The following is a 16,748-nucleotide window of genomic DNA, read 5'->3' as shown; positions in this document are numbered from 1 at the left end:
AAGGCACACCCACCACTGTGGCTTTAGGTCTGGGGCCCCCAGCTCTCCCCTCACAGCTTGCCTCTCTCCCTTGAGGACATGTGCCATTTCAAGGCTTCTTGGTCCCTGTCAAGGCCACAATGCAAACATCTCAGGTCTGCCTCCACACAGCCCTCCTGCTCCTTCCCAGCCCCTGTGCCTTCCCAGCCATAGTTTCTGGTTCGTGTCTCCTATGTGACCTTGCCCAGATGTCCTTTTAAGGTCCCACAGCAGCCATAGCTTTCAAAGGACCCACAGATAAGCAGAAACAACCTGTGACCCACCCGAGCACGCAGAGTGTCCTGCCTGGGCCGTAGTTCCTCCCGGTCTCAGCCCAGGTCCTGCTCTGAGCGTGCCCCCGCCCCCGTCCCCCACCCTGCTCAGCATCATCTGGCATCCAGACTGCGCAGGAGCACCAGACGCTGCCCCAGGGAGCTTTCCTTACCCAGGCTGGGCAGGGAGGCCAGGGCATGTGCTGGATGAGAACCTGAGCTCCGGAGTTTGGCAGGCTGGGGCTGCAGCCTTCCAGCTGTATGGCCCTGGGGAGAGGCCTGAACCTCCCCGGGCCTTTGCTTCCTCATCCGTTGAGTGAGGATGATCATTTCATGCCTTGGGGTTAATGTGAAGATTCAGTGAGATGCCGAGGAAGTGGTGGGTTTTCTGAGGAGCAGCGTCCTGACTGAGAGGTCTCCCTCCATCTTAACTCGTTTTTCTTTCTGAATTGAGCTATAAAATATATGCAGTAAATCGCATGTCTCAACTGTCCAATCAGTGAATTTTTACACGTGTGTGCATCCACTTACACACCGCCCAGGTCAAGACAGGGGACACTTCCAGTAGCTCAGCTGGCTTCCGCACACCTCCCACCAGGCGATAATACACCCCAGCTATTCTACATCTATTACCGGAGATCGTTTTTGCCCGTCTGGGGATTACATATGTAGAGTTATATAACATGTGCCTTTTTGCATCTGGTTCCTTTCATTCAACATTACGCTGTCTGATTCATCCATATAGCCATGAGTGTCATGGCCCATCTTTTTTACTGCTGTGGGCTATCTTATTATATGAATATACCATAATTTATTGCCCGTTTTACTGTTGATGGACATTTGTGTTGTTCTCAGTTGGGAATTATTATCAAGACAATCGCTATGAATATCCTCATATATCTCCTTTGGTGGGTATAAGCTCTCCTTTCTGTCGGGCATATAGCCAGGAATAGAATTGGTGGGTCATGAAATATAGACTACATAAGTTTTCTCAGCTGATTTTATAAAGCTACTGTGTCAAGCATGGTTATAAGGACTTCCCGTTCATGGTATAATTTAATCCTCAGAATAACCCTTGCAGGTAGGCTGTGCTCATTTAGCAGGTGAGTAAATTGAGGTAGAGCCAGGAAGCGATGGAATTCGAGCTGAGGCCATGCGTCTGCAGGGCCCACAGTCTCAGTATCTCCACTGCCCACCTCTCCTCTCACATCCCCTGTAGGAAAAGGGGCCAGTTCCACCACTGAGCTGCCTGCCACCCTGGGAGCAGAGCCTGCCAGCCGCCCTCACTGCCCCAGCAGGGAGTCGAAGGCCACAGGGACCGCGCTTCTCTCCCTCACCTAAGCCTGCAAACGGGTGCGCAGAGGGGCGGCAGTGAGCGTGCTCTAGGTGGCTGTAGCCCAGCGTTTCAACAGTTGTTCTCATTGGCTTTTGATTCCAAATGAGTAGGAAATGCTATTAGCTCAGGCCTCGTCTGCCGCGTGGCACGGCCCTGGGATAGGAGTGCAGCGAGACGAGAAATTGTGGAGATAAAACTGGTGTGAAATGGAGGCCTTCTCACAAGGCTGGATGTGTCCATGGGAAATGAAGTTACTTCTGAGAAAACGAGATTTAAAGAGATTCTGCAGAATTAGATTACACTTTCAAATTTCCTTATTAAACGGGATTGATGCCAAGGAGGGGGCGCTGGCTGGCTCCATTTTGGACTCTGCTCTGCAGTTCCAGACCCAAGTGGGTACAAACACCTTGCAGGTGGTAGGGACCCAGGTTCCTGAGGGCCGCAGACATCCAACCACACCCACATGCGCACACACACACGCACACACACACACACACACAGCAGCAGCAGCAGAAGTGGGTGTGATCACTGTGGGACTTTCCAGATAGTGAGTCCACATGGGTGAAACCTCAGGGACTCTCTCTTCCATTTTTGGGGGGAGGTGGTATTGAGGCCTTTTGTTCAAATTGGAGCTTGATTTCCAGTTACGTTCCACGTTCTGGAAATGTGGTTTTTCAAAAGGCCATTAAAGGTGCACGTGACTGCTTGTGCATATGTGTGTGTATTTACACACGCTCAGCCAAGCATGTATGTACGACTGGCATGGATGCATATGCATTTTTATGCAACTTACTGAGCAGCTACTATATCTAGCACTGTGCCGGGCACTGGGATATACTTGTCGTGGGGAGAGCACACAGACACAGTCCCACCTCTTGCAGACAGAGTATACATGTGTGTCATTGTAGGCACATGCATGTGTGTCCTGCACCTGTGTACCTTCTGGGTTTCCTAATCTCTGTAATGCCTCCCACCTGGGTCTACAGCACCTCAGAGGGTAGCAACACCCAGGCTGGCAGCGCAGCAGTTGAGTCCCGTCCTTGGGCCCCGAACACAGACTGCCGGGGTTTAAATCCCAGCTTTGTTTCATACTCACTGTGTCCCCCATGACAAGTTGTAACCTTTCTTGTGCCTCCGTTTTCCTGTTGTTAAATGGGAATGATAATATCTACCTCATGAGGCAAGCACTTAGGAGTTGAGCATTGCTCATGGTCCCACCGGTGTTTTCTCCCTGCAGGCTGCTCTTAGCCCTGGGAAACCCCAGCCCAGGCTCCCGGGCCCCCCGCCTGCACCTGCGGACGGGCGGGCAGCCATGGTGACCAAAGGAAGCCCCACAGCTGTGCTGAGCAGCTGCGCTGCACCGCACGGGCACGGGTTTGGAACCAGTACTGAGGCACAAAGAGAGATGATGAGAAACGCCAGGGTCACACCTGCCTGTGCCCCCAGGCCTTGCTCCAGAGCAGCCAGAGGGACCTACCCTAAGCCAGCACCCTCTGAGCTGCCACAACAACCCCTCCCACTTGACTGGACACGAAACCGCCTGTCAGACAGATGGGGCTGACTTCCTCCTGAACGTTTGCAGTGACCACAGGACTGTCCTTTGGGTCCTGCTGGACTCTAGCTGGTGCCCGTGTGATGTTTACCCCAGTGACATGTTCATGTCAGTTTGCTTTCCTCAAAATAAGAGTCCAGCATGATTTTAGGGACCTGAGATGGAGCTGTGACTAAGGTCATCCTTCCCGTGAATGAGGTGGGATGACACTAATGAGAGCCGACTTTTGACTTCCTGGTCCAGCTAGTCCTAAAGACGTACGTGAACTCCTTTACTCCTCGTGGTAACTCCGTGAGATCAGTGGTGTTTCCCTTCTCGTTGTATAACAAAGAAAACCGAGCCACAGAGGAGCTGAAGACATACAATCAAGATGTCAGATAAACCCAGATCGAAAGATATCTCATAAAATAACTGGTCTTCAAAAATGTCAGTGTCTCGAAGCCCAAAGGCTCAGGGATCCTTCCAGATGTAAGTAGATGGAACTTGATGGAATGCAGTACGTGATCCAGAATTGCATCTTGCCACAGAAGGTATCTGGGAGCATTGCTGAAATCTGAATAAAGTCTATAGATTAGATAAGAGTATTATGTCAGTGATAGTTTCCTGGGTTTGGTAACTGTGCTCTGATCGTTTGGGACAATGTCCCTGTTTTGGGGAAATAACACCAAAGTGTTAAAGGGTATATATAGAACTCCATCTCCAAAGCCAACTCTCCCATGAGTCAGGAAAAATACTATAGATAGAAAGTAAATATGTGAAATGTGTGTATTTAGACAATCTGGATGAAGAATATATAGGAATTCTTTCTATTCTTGCAACTTTTCTGCATGTTGGGAATTCTATCAAGACAAAAAGAAAACAAGTGGCAGAGCAGGGCGGGCAGGTGGCCTGGAGTGCACATCAAGGACATGGCCAGTTCCCGCCGGGGGTGCCAGGCTCTGTGCCGTGGCCTCCTGTGCACAACCTCGTCCCAGCGTCACCACAGTCTGTGCAGGAGGCGACCATCACTGCTCCCATTTCACAGAGGCAGGTCTGACAGGTGCCGGGATTTGCTCCAGACCCTCCAGGTACTGGGGGCAGTTCCCGGACTGGAAAGTAAACTCTTTGAGTTCAAGGTGTGTGCTCTTTGCCTCAGCCCCACTGTGGACTCTGACCTTGGAGGGACAGTGGGATGTGCAGGGTCAGGCACTGTGTCCAGGAGCAGTAGTGCAGTGAGGGCCCTGGGACAGAAGCAAACAAGGTCCATTTGCCTGGCGGAGAGGGATGCAATTCCAGGATTCTGCAGGGAGCAGATCCAACAGTGCCCAGTAGGACATGCTGGTATGTGGGAGGGGGCCTCAAATGCCAGGTGGAGTTGCCAGTGGCTTCGGGCAGGGGAGCCACAGGGCAGGCCTGAGTGGCCTGGGGCTGGGCGGGGTGTGCATTCTGGGTAGGAGGACAGACCTTGGAGGAGCTCACTGGGAGGGGGCCAGAGTGCTCCACTGCCGGCCTCAGCCTCCTAGCCACGCTGGAGGCACTGGCAGGATCAGGAGCCAACGGGCTTGGCAGTTTGGAGCAGTCCACCTGTGGTGACCGAAAGGTGGCCTGGCCTGGAATGGGCGGGCAGGAACTGCTAAGGACATGGGCGGGCTGGCAGACCACCTGGGGAGGCCATGTGAAGAGGAGGGTGTAGGAAGGGCTGAATGACCTCTGGCAGTCCCTCCCAGTCACCTGGGCTGTCTGGCTTTTCCCCAGATTAAAGAGCTGAGGGTAAGTGTCTGGCAGCTGGATGAGTCAGCCTGGGAGGCTGCCTCCTTCCCTTGCCAGCCCCGAGTAGTGGCAGGGCAGGCATTTGGCCCATCTCCCTCCACGCCCTGAGGTTTGAGGGGCGCCCACGGGCTGAATGAACCAGTTTGTTTTGCCGGGTCCCTGGGTGGGTCTGGGTGTGTGCCGGTGTGTTCGGGGAGGCACACGCATCGTCCACCGTAAAATATCAGTGTTTTCATGGGTGAGTGGTAATTACTGCGTAATGCTTTAAAACCTTTCCTGAAGGAGCGCAAACCTGCTTTTTTTTTTTCTAAAGTCAGGAGTACATTAAAAGGATTACCATGTAGATTTGATTTTTAGATAACACTAAAATGGATCCCAAATGGACTTCAGCAAAGGGATGCTATCTCCTTAATGGAAAGTGCATGGCCCGAGGCTCAGCTCCGAGAGCCAAGCAGGGGAGGAGGGTGGGAAGAGGTGTCTGCAGGGCCAACCGGCAGATTGGGAGGGGGGTTGCTGAGGAGGCAGTGCAGGGAGGGAGGGGGAGCCTGGACCCCCTGGGGAGCAGGAGCCCAGCGGTGCCCCTTAGAGACTCCTTAGCTTTCCAGGAGTGTTTTCCATCTCCTGGACTAGCCCAGTGGGACCCACCCCAGGATGGGGCATCACCAAAAAGGGAGGGAGAGTCAGAATTCTCCCAGGGCCTCAGCCTTTTCAGGCAGAGAAAGCTCAAGGTCCAGATGCTGTGAGACCTCCTCAGCCAGGCCGGCCCTGGTGTTCCGTGTCTCGCGGACTTCTGGCAGAAGCTGCACGGCTCCTTGAGAGTTCTCCAGGGCCCGGGGAGCAGAGTCTGACACCCTAGAGCAGGGCGCCCAAGCCCTACCAAGAACCTGCTGTGTGCCAGGCCCAGCCTGGGCGCAGGTAGGAGGCGGGGGACCTGGGGAAGCTTGTGGCTTTGCTCCCCCTGGCCTCCCTACGTCCTTTAGGTGCCAGGTCCCACCGGTGATGAAGGTGCCGGCTAGTGCTGTACTTCATGGCCCTGCAGGCTCGGTGGCCAGGCGTTCTGTCCAGGATCCAAGACAGAGGAAGATGGAGAGGGCAGATGACCCTAGTGCTGTTTTCGGGTATAATTTAGTGGGCCAGGAGTATCCCCTCAGATGGATGGATATTCAGCCACTCACCCCTCCCATCCCTACCAGGGAGAGCACAAGTGCAGCCAGCCCAGGTAAGTACGGAAATCAGCCCTGGGCTTGTACACCAGAGGCCTGGCCTGAGGTTTTCCAAACTGGTAGCTATGCTGGCTTGATGCTCTTTCTGTAGGTGCCAGAGAAAAATACTGCTGTCCTGAGACCCCCAGACGATCCCACGTCCGGCTTTCTTAATTCCTCTGCCATTTGGGCACACCTGTAGGCCAGGCCTTGAAAGGAGCCCCTCAGGTCCCCCTTAGCTCTCAGGGGTGCCTGGTCCCAAGGTGACATCCATGGACTCCTCAGAGACATGGCCGGGCTGAACCCTGCCAGAAGAGACACAGGCAGGCCTGGGGACAGTCATTCTGAGCCCCATCACTCTCTCAGACCAATTAACCTTTAGAGCTGCATTAAGGAAATTAGGCAGTGAACTTCCCAGCTAACAGACAGCCCTGCAGGGACCGGAGGAGGAGGGAGGGAGGGAGGGAGGGAGGAGAGAGCCCACAGCAGCCTGTGCTACCTCCTCCCTGCCCTCACCTGTCCTGTTGCTTCTGGGCTCGGGAGGGCCCCCCGGGTGCAAGGACCCCCTGGGTGCGAGGACCACCACCTCTCCCAGAGAAGTCAGAGGAGGCAATGAGGCTGAGAAATCTCAGGAGGAGGGAAGGGCTCCTGAGGCCGGCTTAATTGGTGGCCTACACTAACCCCTTGGACTGTCCGAGCCTCAGTTTCCCCATCTGTAGAGTGGGACAATTTATCTAAAAGAAATCTGAAGGCCCATCCGACCTGACACCCGTAGATTTTGAGACTGAGGCCCCATGGAGACTGTGGCTCTCCTTGGAAGCCTGAGGGAGCAGCTCAGATTCTGGGCTGCCGCAGTGGGGGTGGGGTGAGAGCAGGGGTGCGGGTGATGTAGCTGAAGCCAGAGACCTGGAGAGTGCAGGGACCCCTTGGAGAGGGTGGGGCCAAGAGGAGGGCAGAATTCATGAGCAGGTTGAAAAGCCAGGGAGGCAGGAAGTGGGGAGCTACGCTCTCCAGAGTCAATACCTCCTCCCTCACCCCCTCCCCCTCCCCCTCCCCTTCACGAGATGCTCACAGGCACCTCACCCCCCAGGTCGGGGTTCTGAGACTCCCCGCACTCTTCGCCGAGCCTAGTCTTCAGCATACTCAAGCCTCAGGGCTCCATGTGGATGCCCAGGTTCCTGGATGACACTTGTCATCTGTCCCCATCTCCTCTTCAGTTGTCCCTCCCTGTGGTCATTCCTTGTGCCTGTGTGTACGGGGTGTGAGTGTGGGGTGCACACGCTACCCTGTGGGGAGGTCTGCCCCTTCCTTGGTGAATGCCAGGCTTAGATCCAGCCCCTCGTACTTGGCACTTTCTTGTATATTGAGAAGCTGTTTGGGTCCTGGGAGGGGGCCAGGGACTCAGAACTTTGGGAAGAGCCAAGATCCAGAAGCTGGGCACCGGTCCTCCCTCGGGCCAGGGCATTGCGGAGGCGAGCCCCACCTGGGCCCGGCCCAGCTGCCTCCAGCACACACCTGCCTCCGCAGCTCCCGCTCCCCCCGGGACTGTCACAAGGGCATCTTATTTTCTTCGTGACACCTCCACAGTTCTACATGAGTAAACCAACAGGCTGTAGCCTGACTTTTTGGCTTAAGAGGGATACACACACACTCTGTGTGTGGAAGTCTTGAGGTGGCAAAAGGACATGGGAGTTCTAGTGGGCCCCCTGCCTGTTAGGAGGTTTCGTTTTGGGGGCTGCAGAAAGAGCCAGTGGGACGGCGGCTGCATGAGGAGGCCCAGGCCTCCTGTAGCTCAGGCAGCAGAGGGGCAGTGCTGTATGGCAGGGAACACCTACGGCGGGGCAGGCCTCTGGGCCACCCGTGTGCCCTGCAGCGGAGCAGACATGGGGCTCCCCCGTGCACCTGGAGCCTCTGGGTGGACCTTCACAGGGCAGGGGAACAGGCTGTGCCACACAGCCCGAAGGGCAGGACCCAAGACTGGGCTTCCATTCTCAGAGGGCAGAGACACAGGGCCCACCCGTGTCCTTCTGTCTCTTGTCTGTCCGTCCGCAGGCGTACCGATGCTGTCTGTCCAGCCCAAAGGGAAGCAGAAGGGCTGTGCCGGCTGCAACCGCAAGATCAAGGACCGCTACCTACTGAAGGCTCTGGACAAGTACTGGCACGAGGACTGCCTCAAGTGCGCCTGCTGCGACTGCCGCCTGGGCGAGGTGGGCTCCACCCTCTACACCAAGGCCAACCTCATCCTGTGCCGCCGAGACTACCTGAGGTGGGCCACCGCCTGCTGCTTGGTCCTTCTGCTCAGAGAGTGCCCATCCTCCTGGGCCCAGCGTGGTCCTGCCCTGGCCGCAGACCCAGTACTCGGAGTGCACAGCCTGACTGTGTGCTCATCCCAGACTGTGCTGCCCCTGCCCTTGCCCTGCCCCCCACCAGACACCCAGGAGCCCCCCAAAGTAGGGCCGTGTCTTAAACTCCTGGGACTCAGTGGCCAGCACAGGTTCTGGGCAGGTGTCAGTACCCACAGGCACAGAGGAGCTTCCTGAGGACACCAGCCTGTGTCTGCCCCTGCCCCACCTTTGTCAGGGGCTTCTGACTGGCCCTGTGCCTGGGTCTGGGAGAGGATGTCTCAGAGGGGCTTTGTGGCAGGTGGGAAAGCTCTGACTGCCCTGGGACCCTCTTCCCACCTCTCCCCAGGGCCCAGCTCCCCCCACCTCTCTAGGAGGGTCCTGGGATTTGATGTCCCGATGCCTGGAGATCCTGGCAGGCAGCCAGATCCTGGAGGATTGCTGTTGTCAAAGCTGAAAGACCTGGGTTTGAACTAGCTCTGAGCCTCAGTTTACCCCTGTGTGAAGTGGTGAAAAGAATAACTTCCTGCTTGACATTCATCAGAGCTCCCCTATCGACCCTCCCCCACAGCCTAAATCCCATTCCCTGGGGCTGTCTCCCCCAGCTAACCTCCCACAGGCCATCCATGACATCAGCAGGGCTGGAAGGAGGCCACAGAGCAAGGGCCTTGGCTGAGGCCCAGCACCTGCATTTGGCTCTCACACAAGCTGTTGGGTGGTGTCTGGGCCTTGTGGGGGGCAGAAAGGCCTAAGTCATTAATTAATGGGTCGGGACAAAGATTCTTGGGGCTTTCTCCACTCAGGTGTGGGTAGGTTGTGGGGTTTATCAACCTCAAGAGCCTAAGATTTACTTGCCTGTACCTTCTCTTTTAACTTTTGCCTTTTGCAGGGACTTTTTTTTTTTTCTTAAGAGATGCAATGAACCAGGGCCTGTGACTCAGTGCTTCTGGCTGGGCCCAGAAGAGGGGGGCTGAGGCCAGGAGGAGGGGTTCGGGAAGGGGCTCCTGGGAATTCGCCCCTCGATGACCTGAACAGGACATCCGAGCTTGGAGGTTTAGGCCATGGCCAGGGGGCTGCACCTGCCCGTCTGATGGGTCCACAGGGCCTGGGGATGTAGGCCTCAGTGCAGGAGGGGCTTGTCAGCAGGGCCGAAGCACCCACAAGCATCTTGGGCCCTGCCAGCCACTGGAGCCTGAAGGTATTTTGCTGGGTTCTGGCAGAGGCCACGGAAGGACTTTGGGGCCAGGTAGGCCCAGAATGGGGCCAGTGGTCCCGAATGGGGGTGGGGCTTCTCTGAGCATCTCAGCCACAGAAAATGGCTCTCCAGACCCTGCCCCCTCTGCAGCGTGCTCATTGGACTGGGGGCAAGATCGGCCCCTCTCGGCAGATGCTGTGGCCTGGCCCAGCCTTTGTCTGCCCTAATCTGAGCTACCAGGCAGTTCGGACTGATGAATAATGGAGCCAGACTCGCCTGCAGACGCCAGAGCTCGAGCTGGACAAATCAGGGATTAGAGGGGCCTTCCGCCTGCCTCTCAGCCCCCTTGTTTCACTTGGGGCTTTCTCTGCCAGTGTGTAGAAAAGAAGCAAGGAGGAGCCTGGCTGGCTCAGACTATTGAAATGTCCAGCCAAGGACTGGCCTGCACGGGGAGAGTGTCAGCTCCCTGCCCCTAGAACTTTGCAACCAGCTGCTAAGAGGAGGATTGTCTGTTGTCCGTCTCAAAGAGGCATTGTGCCAGAAGTCTTTAGAACTTCCCGTTGACATCAGCCTTGTTGTAGAAACACCTTTGAGCAGGATTATCTAGTCCAGTATCCCCATTTTAAAGAAGGATGGACTGGGGTCCAGGGAAAGGAAAACGGGCTTGACGTAAGTCACAGAGTTGAGTTGGTAGCTGAGAAAGACCTCCCCATAGGGTTGTTGTCAAGATTAAATGAGTCGATCTTTGTAAAGCCCCTAGAACAGGGCCTGGTACATAGTAAACAGTATGTAGGTGTTGGCTACGATCCACGGGCTGCAACTGAGCATTTACAGAAACTTTTACAAAAAGCATGTGAAGGTTGTATTTCAGCCCCTGTTTTACAGTCAAAGTAAATGACGCTCAGAGAGACTACGTGACTTGCCTGAGGACACGCAGCCCATGATTGGCCAACTGCCTCTATATTCTGGCTTGTGTAACTCTGAAGTCCTGCTCATGGTCCAGCCCAGTATTCTGGTGGCCCCCTGAGGGTTTGAGGGACCCCCATGGGAACCTGGGGGAGGCCTTGTCATCCCAGCCCAGAGACAGGCAGTGTTAGCTGATCCGGAGCCCCACATCCCCCTCCCTGAGTCCATGTGCCAATTTCTCTGAAACCTGATCCCTTCGAATTTAGGGAGACAAATGGGGCCATGGGAGGAGGCGCTGCCCCTGCCACCCTCTCCCAAGATCTCTGGCTGCTCCTGAGCCCTCTGCACCCTTCCCTCTCAGGCTCTTTGGCACCACGGGAAACTGTGCTGCCTGCAGCAAGCTGATCCCAGCCTTCGAGATGGTGATGCGGGCCCGGGACAATGTGTACCACCTCGACTGCTTCGCCTGCCAGCTCTGCAACCAGAGGTGAGTGCTAGTCTGGTAGGAGACTCAACCCACTCACTTGACCCCAGCCGAACTCCTGTGGAGGCCTGCATGCAAATGTGGGTTCTGTGTGTGCATGTGGCTGCTATGTGCATGCTGTCCTGAGCACGTGTGTACATATGTGTGTTTTATGTAAGCCTGAGCCTTATAGTCAAATGTGTGTGTGTGCCAGTATTAATGTGCATGTTTGTGGGGCACATTTCTGTGTGAATGTAATAGATGGGAACATGCATGAGCTTTCTGTGCGTGCAAGTGTGTCTCGTGCGTGCATGTGTGTGTGTTTTTAAAGATCTTATTTTTAGAGAGAAGGGACATAAAAAGAGAGAGAGAAACATTGATGTGTGAGAGATACATCAATTGGTTGCCCCTCACACGCTCCCAACTGGGGACCTGGTCCAAAACCCAGGCATGTGCTCTGACTGGGAATCGAACCTGCGACCCTTTGTTTTGCAGGCTGGCACTCAATCCACTGAGCCACACCACCTGGGGCACACATGTGTTTTTAAATGTCCATGTCCACACAGACACATGTGCACGGTGTAATATGTACATGATTCTAGTTGTCTGTCTGCAAATGGGGGTATGCATGTGCTCTGTGTGCATGGAGTGGAAATGTGGAGGAAGAGACCTGTTTTAAACGTGCTTGTACAAGGGTCCTGTGTACGTGCCCTGTGAGTGTACCATGTGGACATATGTTCCAGCAAGGAGGGGTTCCCAGGCCTGGTGGGTGAAATCCCCTCAGGGAACAGCCCCTCATTACAGACCCTTCTCTTGCAAGTCTATTATAGTTCCAGCGCAGCCTCCTTCCTGGTCTTTTGGCTCCTGCTCAGTGCCCCAACCCTGTGGGACGCCTCAGGGACCTGTGGAGCCAGAGCACTCCTGGCTGGAGGCCAAGCCTCCCAAGGCAGGCCCTTTTCTCAGGAGCCCCCAGGTCAGGAAGCAGTTTATACAAGTATTCCCGGAGGGAGGTGCAGAGAGAGCTGCTGGCCTGGCTGGGGCTCTGGCCAGACCTGCTGCTAGGAGGGCTCTGTGAAGTTGCATCGCCACCTGGTGGTTGAACTGGGATCTGCTGGGACTAGGCCTGTGACCCTGGGGTCCCACTAAAGGCTCAGCCACCCTGGGGACATTTTTGAGGGAAGGGCTGAATCCTCCAGTACCTAAGGAAGACTAGGTAGAGGGCAAAGCAGAGCCTTCCTTGGGTGGGAGGAAAGATGGTGGGACCGGTCACCTCCTCCTGGAAGGATGCCCCAGGAAGCCCGTAGGTTCTGTTTAAAGAAATTGCCCTTCACTGAACCATCCTCTTAGATTGGAGAGAGGACAGAAGGGTGGGAAAAAATCAACCATTTTATCCCTTCCTCCTTTCCATCTCTTGCTACCTCTCTGGGACAGGGAGGGATTATTCCTCCACCTTCCCACTAACCCCGCCCCTCTGTGGCCCAGGCTTGTCTGTCTGTCCTTTATGGTAGGCTGCCTCAGGCCCTGGCAGAGGGCTGGGCTGACCCAGGGGCTTTTGGGGCCCCCTCTGGAAAGTTCAAGGAGCAAGCGCCCCAGGACCTCCAGCCCCGAATGTCCCCCTCCCCTGTTTGGAGCCCCCACTGCCACGGGGACTCTTCCATGCCCTCTCTCTCCTGCTTGGATTTTCCAGATTTTGTGTGGGAGACAAATTCTTCCTGAAGAACAACATGATCTTGTGTCAGATGGACTATGAGGAGGGGCAGCTCAATGGCACCTTTGACTCCCAGGTTCAGTAATGCCCGGCGCCTGCCCTCAAGGCCCGTCTGTCCTCCTGCCCGCCTGCCTGGCCGGCCAGCCGCTCTCCCGCTGATGAGAACTCCGTCCTCCGTGGGAGGGACGGCCCTCCCTCCGCGCTGCCCGTCTGTGTGTGACCCTCCTGGGGCCAGGCGGGGCCTGTACAGTCTGTCTACTGTATATAAATGGGAACATTTATTTTATGAGAAATGTAATGCGATTTTATTACTGGCGTGGATTAAACTTATGAATGTTTCCGGGGAGGTTACTCTGCATTGATCCCATGACTGCCACTGACCTGGGCCCCTGTCCTCTACTTGGGAGTGCGCAGGCTCTGCCCTTGGCCCTTGGCGGGGGAGTGGTGGAGGGACAGGGAGCATGGCATGGGGCCCTCCGGGTGGGCTTTAGGGGGAAGAAACTGGAGAGAAGGGGACACCCCCACGCACCCCACAGCCGGAAGTGGGAACTGGGGTTCCCTCTCCTCCCCCTGGCAAAGCATATACCCTGATTCTGAACGGGCCCCCAAGATGAAGAGGCAAGATGGAGCCCCGCCTTCCCTGGGTTCTTCTGCTACACCCACTCACCGAGACCCCTCTCTGCCTAGATAGTAATCTAGTTCTGACCTCCTCCTCGGCAGGACCCCAAACCCCGAGCAGCCCACCGTAGAAGCCCCATCCTGAAACCACTCTTGGCTTTCAGGGCAGTGGGCAGTGTTCACTGTCCGCTCCCTGCAGCCTGGGCCTGACCTGGGGTCCAGCTTTCTGCTTTCCTGGGTGATGGAGCACAGTCCTGCTCCCCTATAACTCAGCCCACGTGGGCTGGAGGCTTTCGTTCACTCAGTCGGCAAACCTTAACCCACCCGTCCCAGCCCCATGCCGTAAGCACCAGGCCTGAGGATGAATCATGAATCGACACAGCCTGGGCGCTAGAAGAAGAGAGGAAGCCAGGAAGACAAACAGTGCGCATCATGGTGAGGATGAGTGTTCAGGGCAGCCTGGGACAGGCCAGCTCCCTCCAGTGGACACGGGACCACTCGTGACGACTCTGGAGAGTCAGATCAGCCAGTGGACACACCATCAGGTACATGTGCTGGCAGGCAGGAGAGATGGACACACATGTAGCCAGGTATGTAGGTAGAAATAGGCTGGGACAGACAGGTAAGCTGGCAGGCATTCGACTCAGGCCAGAAGAGGCCGGACAGGCAGACACGCAGGGTGTTGTCAGTCCAGCTGCTGAGCCAGGCTCACCCAGGGCAGCAGACCTGCTCTCTTGTCTTGGCTGTGGCCATAGCACCAAGCACAGGGCCTAGAACTGGAAAAGTATCACTGAGCAGTATTTTAAAAAGGGGGGCTCCTTGGGTCCAACACCTCACAGGGAAGGCTGTATGCACAGGCTCCCCCCACCATCAGGCAACTTGCTTGTCCTTCCCCAGAGACTGTTTTCATTCTGGCCGCAGAAGAGAGACCAGAGCTGATGAAGCCAGTCTGCTTCTTCAAGCTCTGCCTGAGGATGGCTGGGCTCTTATGGGTACTTGGAAGAGGCTGTGCTTCCAAGTTGTAGTTGTGTGGCCCATGGCCTCATCCATGGGAAGGGTTTGGAAGGGCCAAGGATCTCAGGGTAGGAGTTCTCAACCCTGGGGTCTCTCCTTCCTGGGAAGGAACTACATCCATGTGTGTGAGAGAGAAGAGAGGCAGAGAGCCGGTCGGCCTGGCTACCGTGGCTCCTTCTGTGTGACGTGAGTCTGACGAAACTGGGGAGCTACCCGTACGAGATTGCAAGTGAGTTTGAGGGCCAGAGTCCCTAATAAGGAATTTTCCATGTGCAACATGAAAAATCAAGTTCTCTTTTTGTGCTGTAACAGAACCCCAAGTGCCAGACCCTCCCCGGGCCCTTAGGTCCTGGATGGCCATGTGTACCCCAAGTTTCCTGACTACTAACTTCAGAGTTTGCTGCAGATAAAGTTGTAACACAAGTTAATTGCATGGTTATCGAGAGGTAACGGAGCCACTTGAATGCAGTTTCTGGGCAATTACAATTGTTTCCAACAGAGTTACCATATTGCAGTCATGAAATAACATGTCATTTTGTAGTAATTATGTAATTAACTTGTCTCACCACTCTAGGTTGCACAACAATTAATTCACTCACAATGAGATAGACGAAAGTCAGGCAGCCAGGCTTTGAAAGCCCCCAAGAGCAGAACTGGCCTTTGAAAAGGACCCCAGCCCCACTCTGTCCACCCCAGACCAGCTCACCATGGCCTGGAACCTGCCAGGTCCAGCATCGTGGTCCCACTTATCGCTGTTCCGCCATCCTCGCCCAGGAAATGGGGATGGCCGTTTCCCAGGGCGGCCACGAGGCCGATGTGTGCACGGTGAAGTGCTGTGCTTCCACGGGCAGGAGTCCCCATCCTGCGGCCCCTCACGGGGTCCTAAGTAGACCCTCCATCCAGGAAGTCTCATGGCAGTGCAGAGCTGCCCCCAGGAAGGACCCACACAGGCCTTGCCTGTGCAGGCACGGAACCAGTGGGGAGAGGGGAGGGAGCCGAGAGGAGGCCAGGCTCTCTCTGTAGCAGGGCAACCACGTAGGGTTGGAATGGTTACCGGAGGCTGGGGGTTGTGCGCCTGGAAAGGATTTGCAGTCTCCCTGGGGGACCCAGGAAAAGCCTAACCGCCTAACTCGGTCCGCCAGCTGCTGCATGGGAGAAACTTGGTTAAGTACAGGGCATGAATAGGCCTGGCCTGGGGGCAGCCGCCCACCACGGAGGACTGGAGTACAGCGGAGCAAGGGAGCACGGAACATGAACCATTAGAGGCTATGACGGCTTGATCCATGCCTGGGGCATGTGGGTGGTGGGCTGTGGACGGGCCTTGACCTCTAGCTGAGCACAAATTGCATTTCCTCTAACCCGCTCATGGGACCCTGCCTCCCCTCCTGTCTCCCTCGGTGGCCTGGTGTCAGAGACACCAGGGCCTGAGACCCATGGAATGTGACACCTGCCTGTGCCCCCACTCCTTGGACTGAGGCTGAACCAGAGTCAGTGCTGGGAAAGAAGTTTGACTCTAATCTTGACACTGCTGCAGGGCCCATCGTGAAATCTCCATGGGTGCTCTCTCCTCCCAGGCCTGGTCCCAGAAAAGCATGTCTGACCTCTTGAGACACACGGGGGACATGGGCAAAATCCACGTGAAATTCTAGCTGGTGAATCTCATCTCAATTTGGAGACAATTGCTTGCTCTCTCTTTCTCTGTCTCTCTCTCAAAGCTATGAGAGATACAACGGTTATGGTCAGACTAACTAACTCTGCCGGGGGAGCACCGCCCAGCTGGGAGGCTGCCACCCAGTGAGGGCAGGTTCAGGAAAGATGCTGTGTAGCTGTGACCGCACGTCACCCTTGGTGAAAATTTCTGTGAGAGAACACTGTCAATGTGAAAGTTGATATTTAGCTGTACATTACCTCTAGAACTGGAAATGCCTAAAAGTGAATGAGTAAAGATAGGCTGATTGGGAGATAAGTTGGTCCAGAAAACAAACAGACAAACTTGGTCCAGCCTGGTTCCTCAGGAGAACACGATCAGATAAACCAAACACATACATGCACACAGACAAGTGCGTGCACACACACACAGGCATGCAGGCTGGTGGGCACAGCTGAAGTCCAGAGAGGAGTTCACCAGAACATCCTGAGCAAACCTCACTCTGCACCTGGGCCCTGGGGCGGACTTGCAAACTGCCTGACCTCATCAAGGGTGGGGGCCTCCTGCACCTGCCCCAGACCTGAGGTACAGGGTGCATAGATCTCTCGAACTCTTTCTACCTCCAGGGTAGACTGTCCCTGAGCTCACTCTGGTTGGTGCCTCTTTTGTCACCCAGTAACAGCTCCTCCTACCATGAGTCGGCCCCACATAGCGCCACTCTGCCT

The 16,748-nt window shown here is 55.5% G+C and overlaps 1 protein-coding gene across 1 annotated transcript in view; it reads left to right on the top strand.

Annotated features, from left to right (window-relative positions):
• The window catches only part of LMO1 (LIM domain only 1), a 35,765-nt gene extending 22,736 nt beyond the window's left edge, over positions 1-13,029 (top strand). The window contains exons 3-5 of the mRNA XM_037133835.2: positions 8,182-8,395; positions 10,934-11,059; positions 12,723-13,029. Of these exons, the coding sequence (XP_036989730.1) occupies positions 8,182-8,395; positions 10,934-11,059; positions 12,723-12,828 (446 nt within the window). The 3' untranslated portion in view covers positions 12,829-13,029. The remainder of the gene's footprint in view (positions 1-8,181; positions 8,396-10,933; positions 11,060-12,722) is intronic.
• Positions 13,030-16,748: the final 3,719 nt, after the last annotated feature.

The sequence above is a fragment of the Artibeus jamaicensis genome, unplaced genomic scaffold (assembly GCF_021234435.1).
Source record: "Artibeus jamaicensis isolate MK-2021 breed Jamaican fruit bat unplaced genomic scaffold, CSHL_Jam_final contig_797, whole genome shotgun sequence".
Lineage (NCBI taxonomy): Eukaryota > Metazoa > Chordata > Mammalia > Chiroptera > Phyllostomidae > Artibeus > Artibeus jamaicensis.
This window is presented reverse-complemented; position numbering and strand designations above follow the sequence as displayed.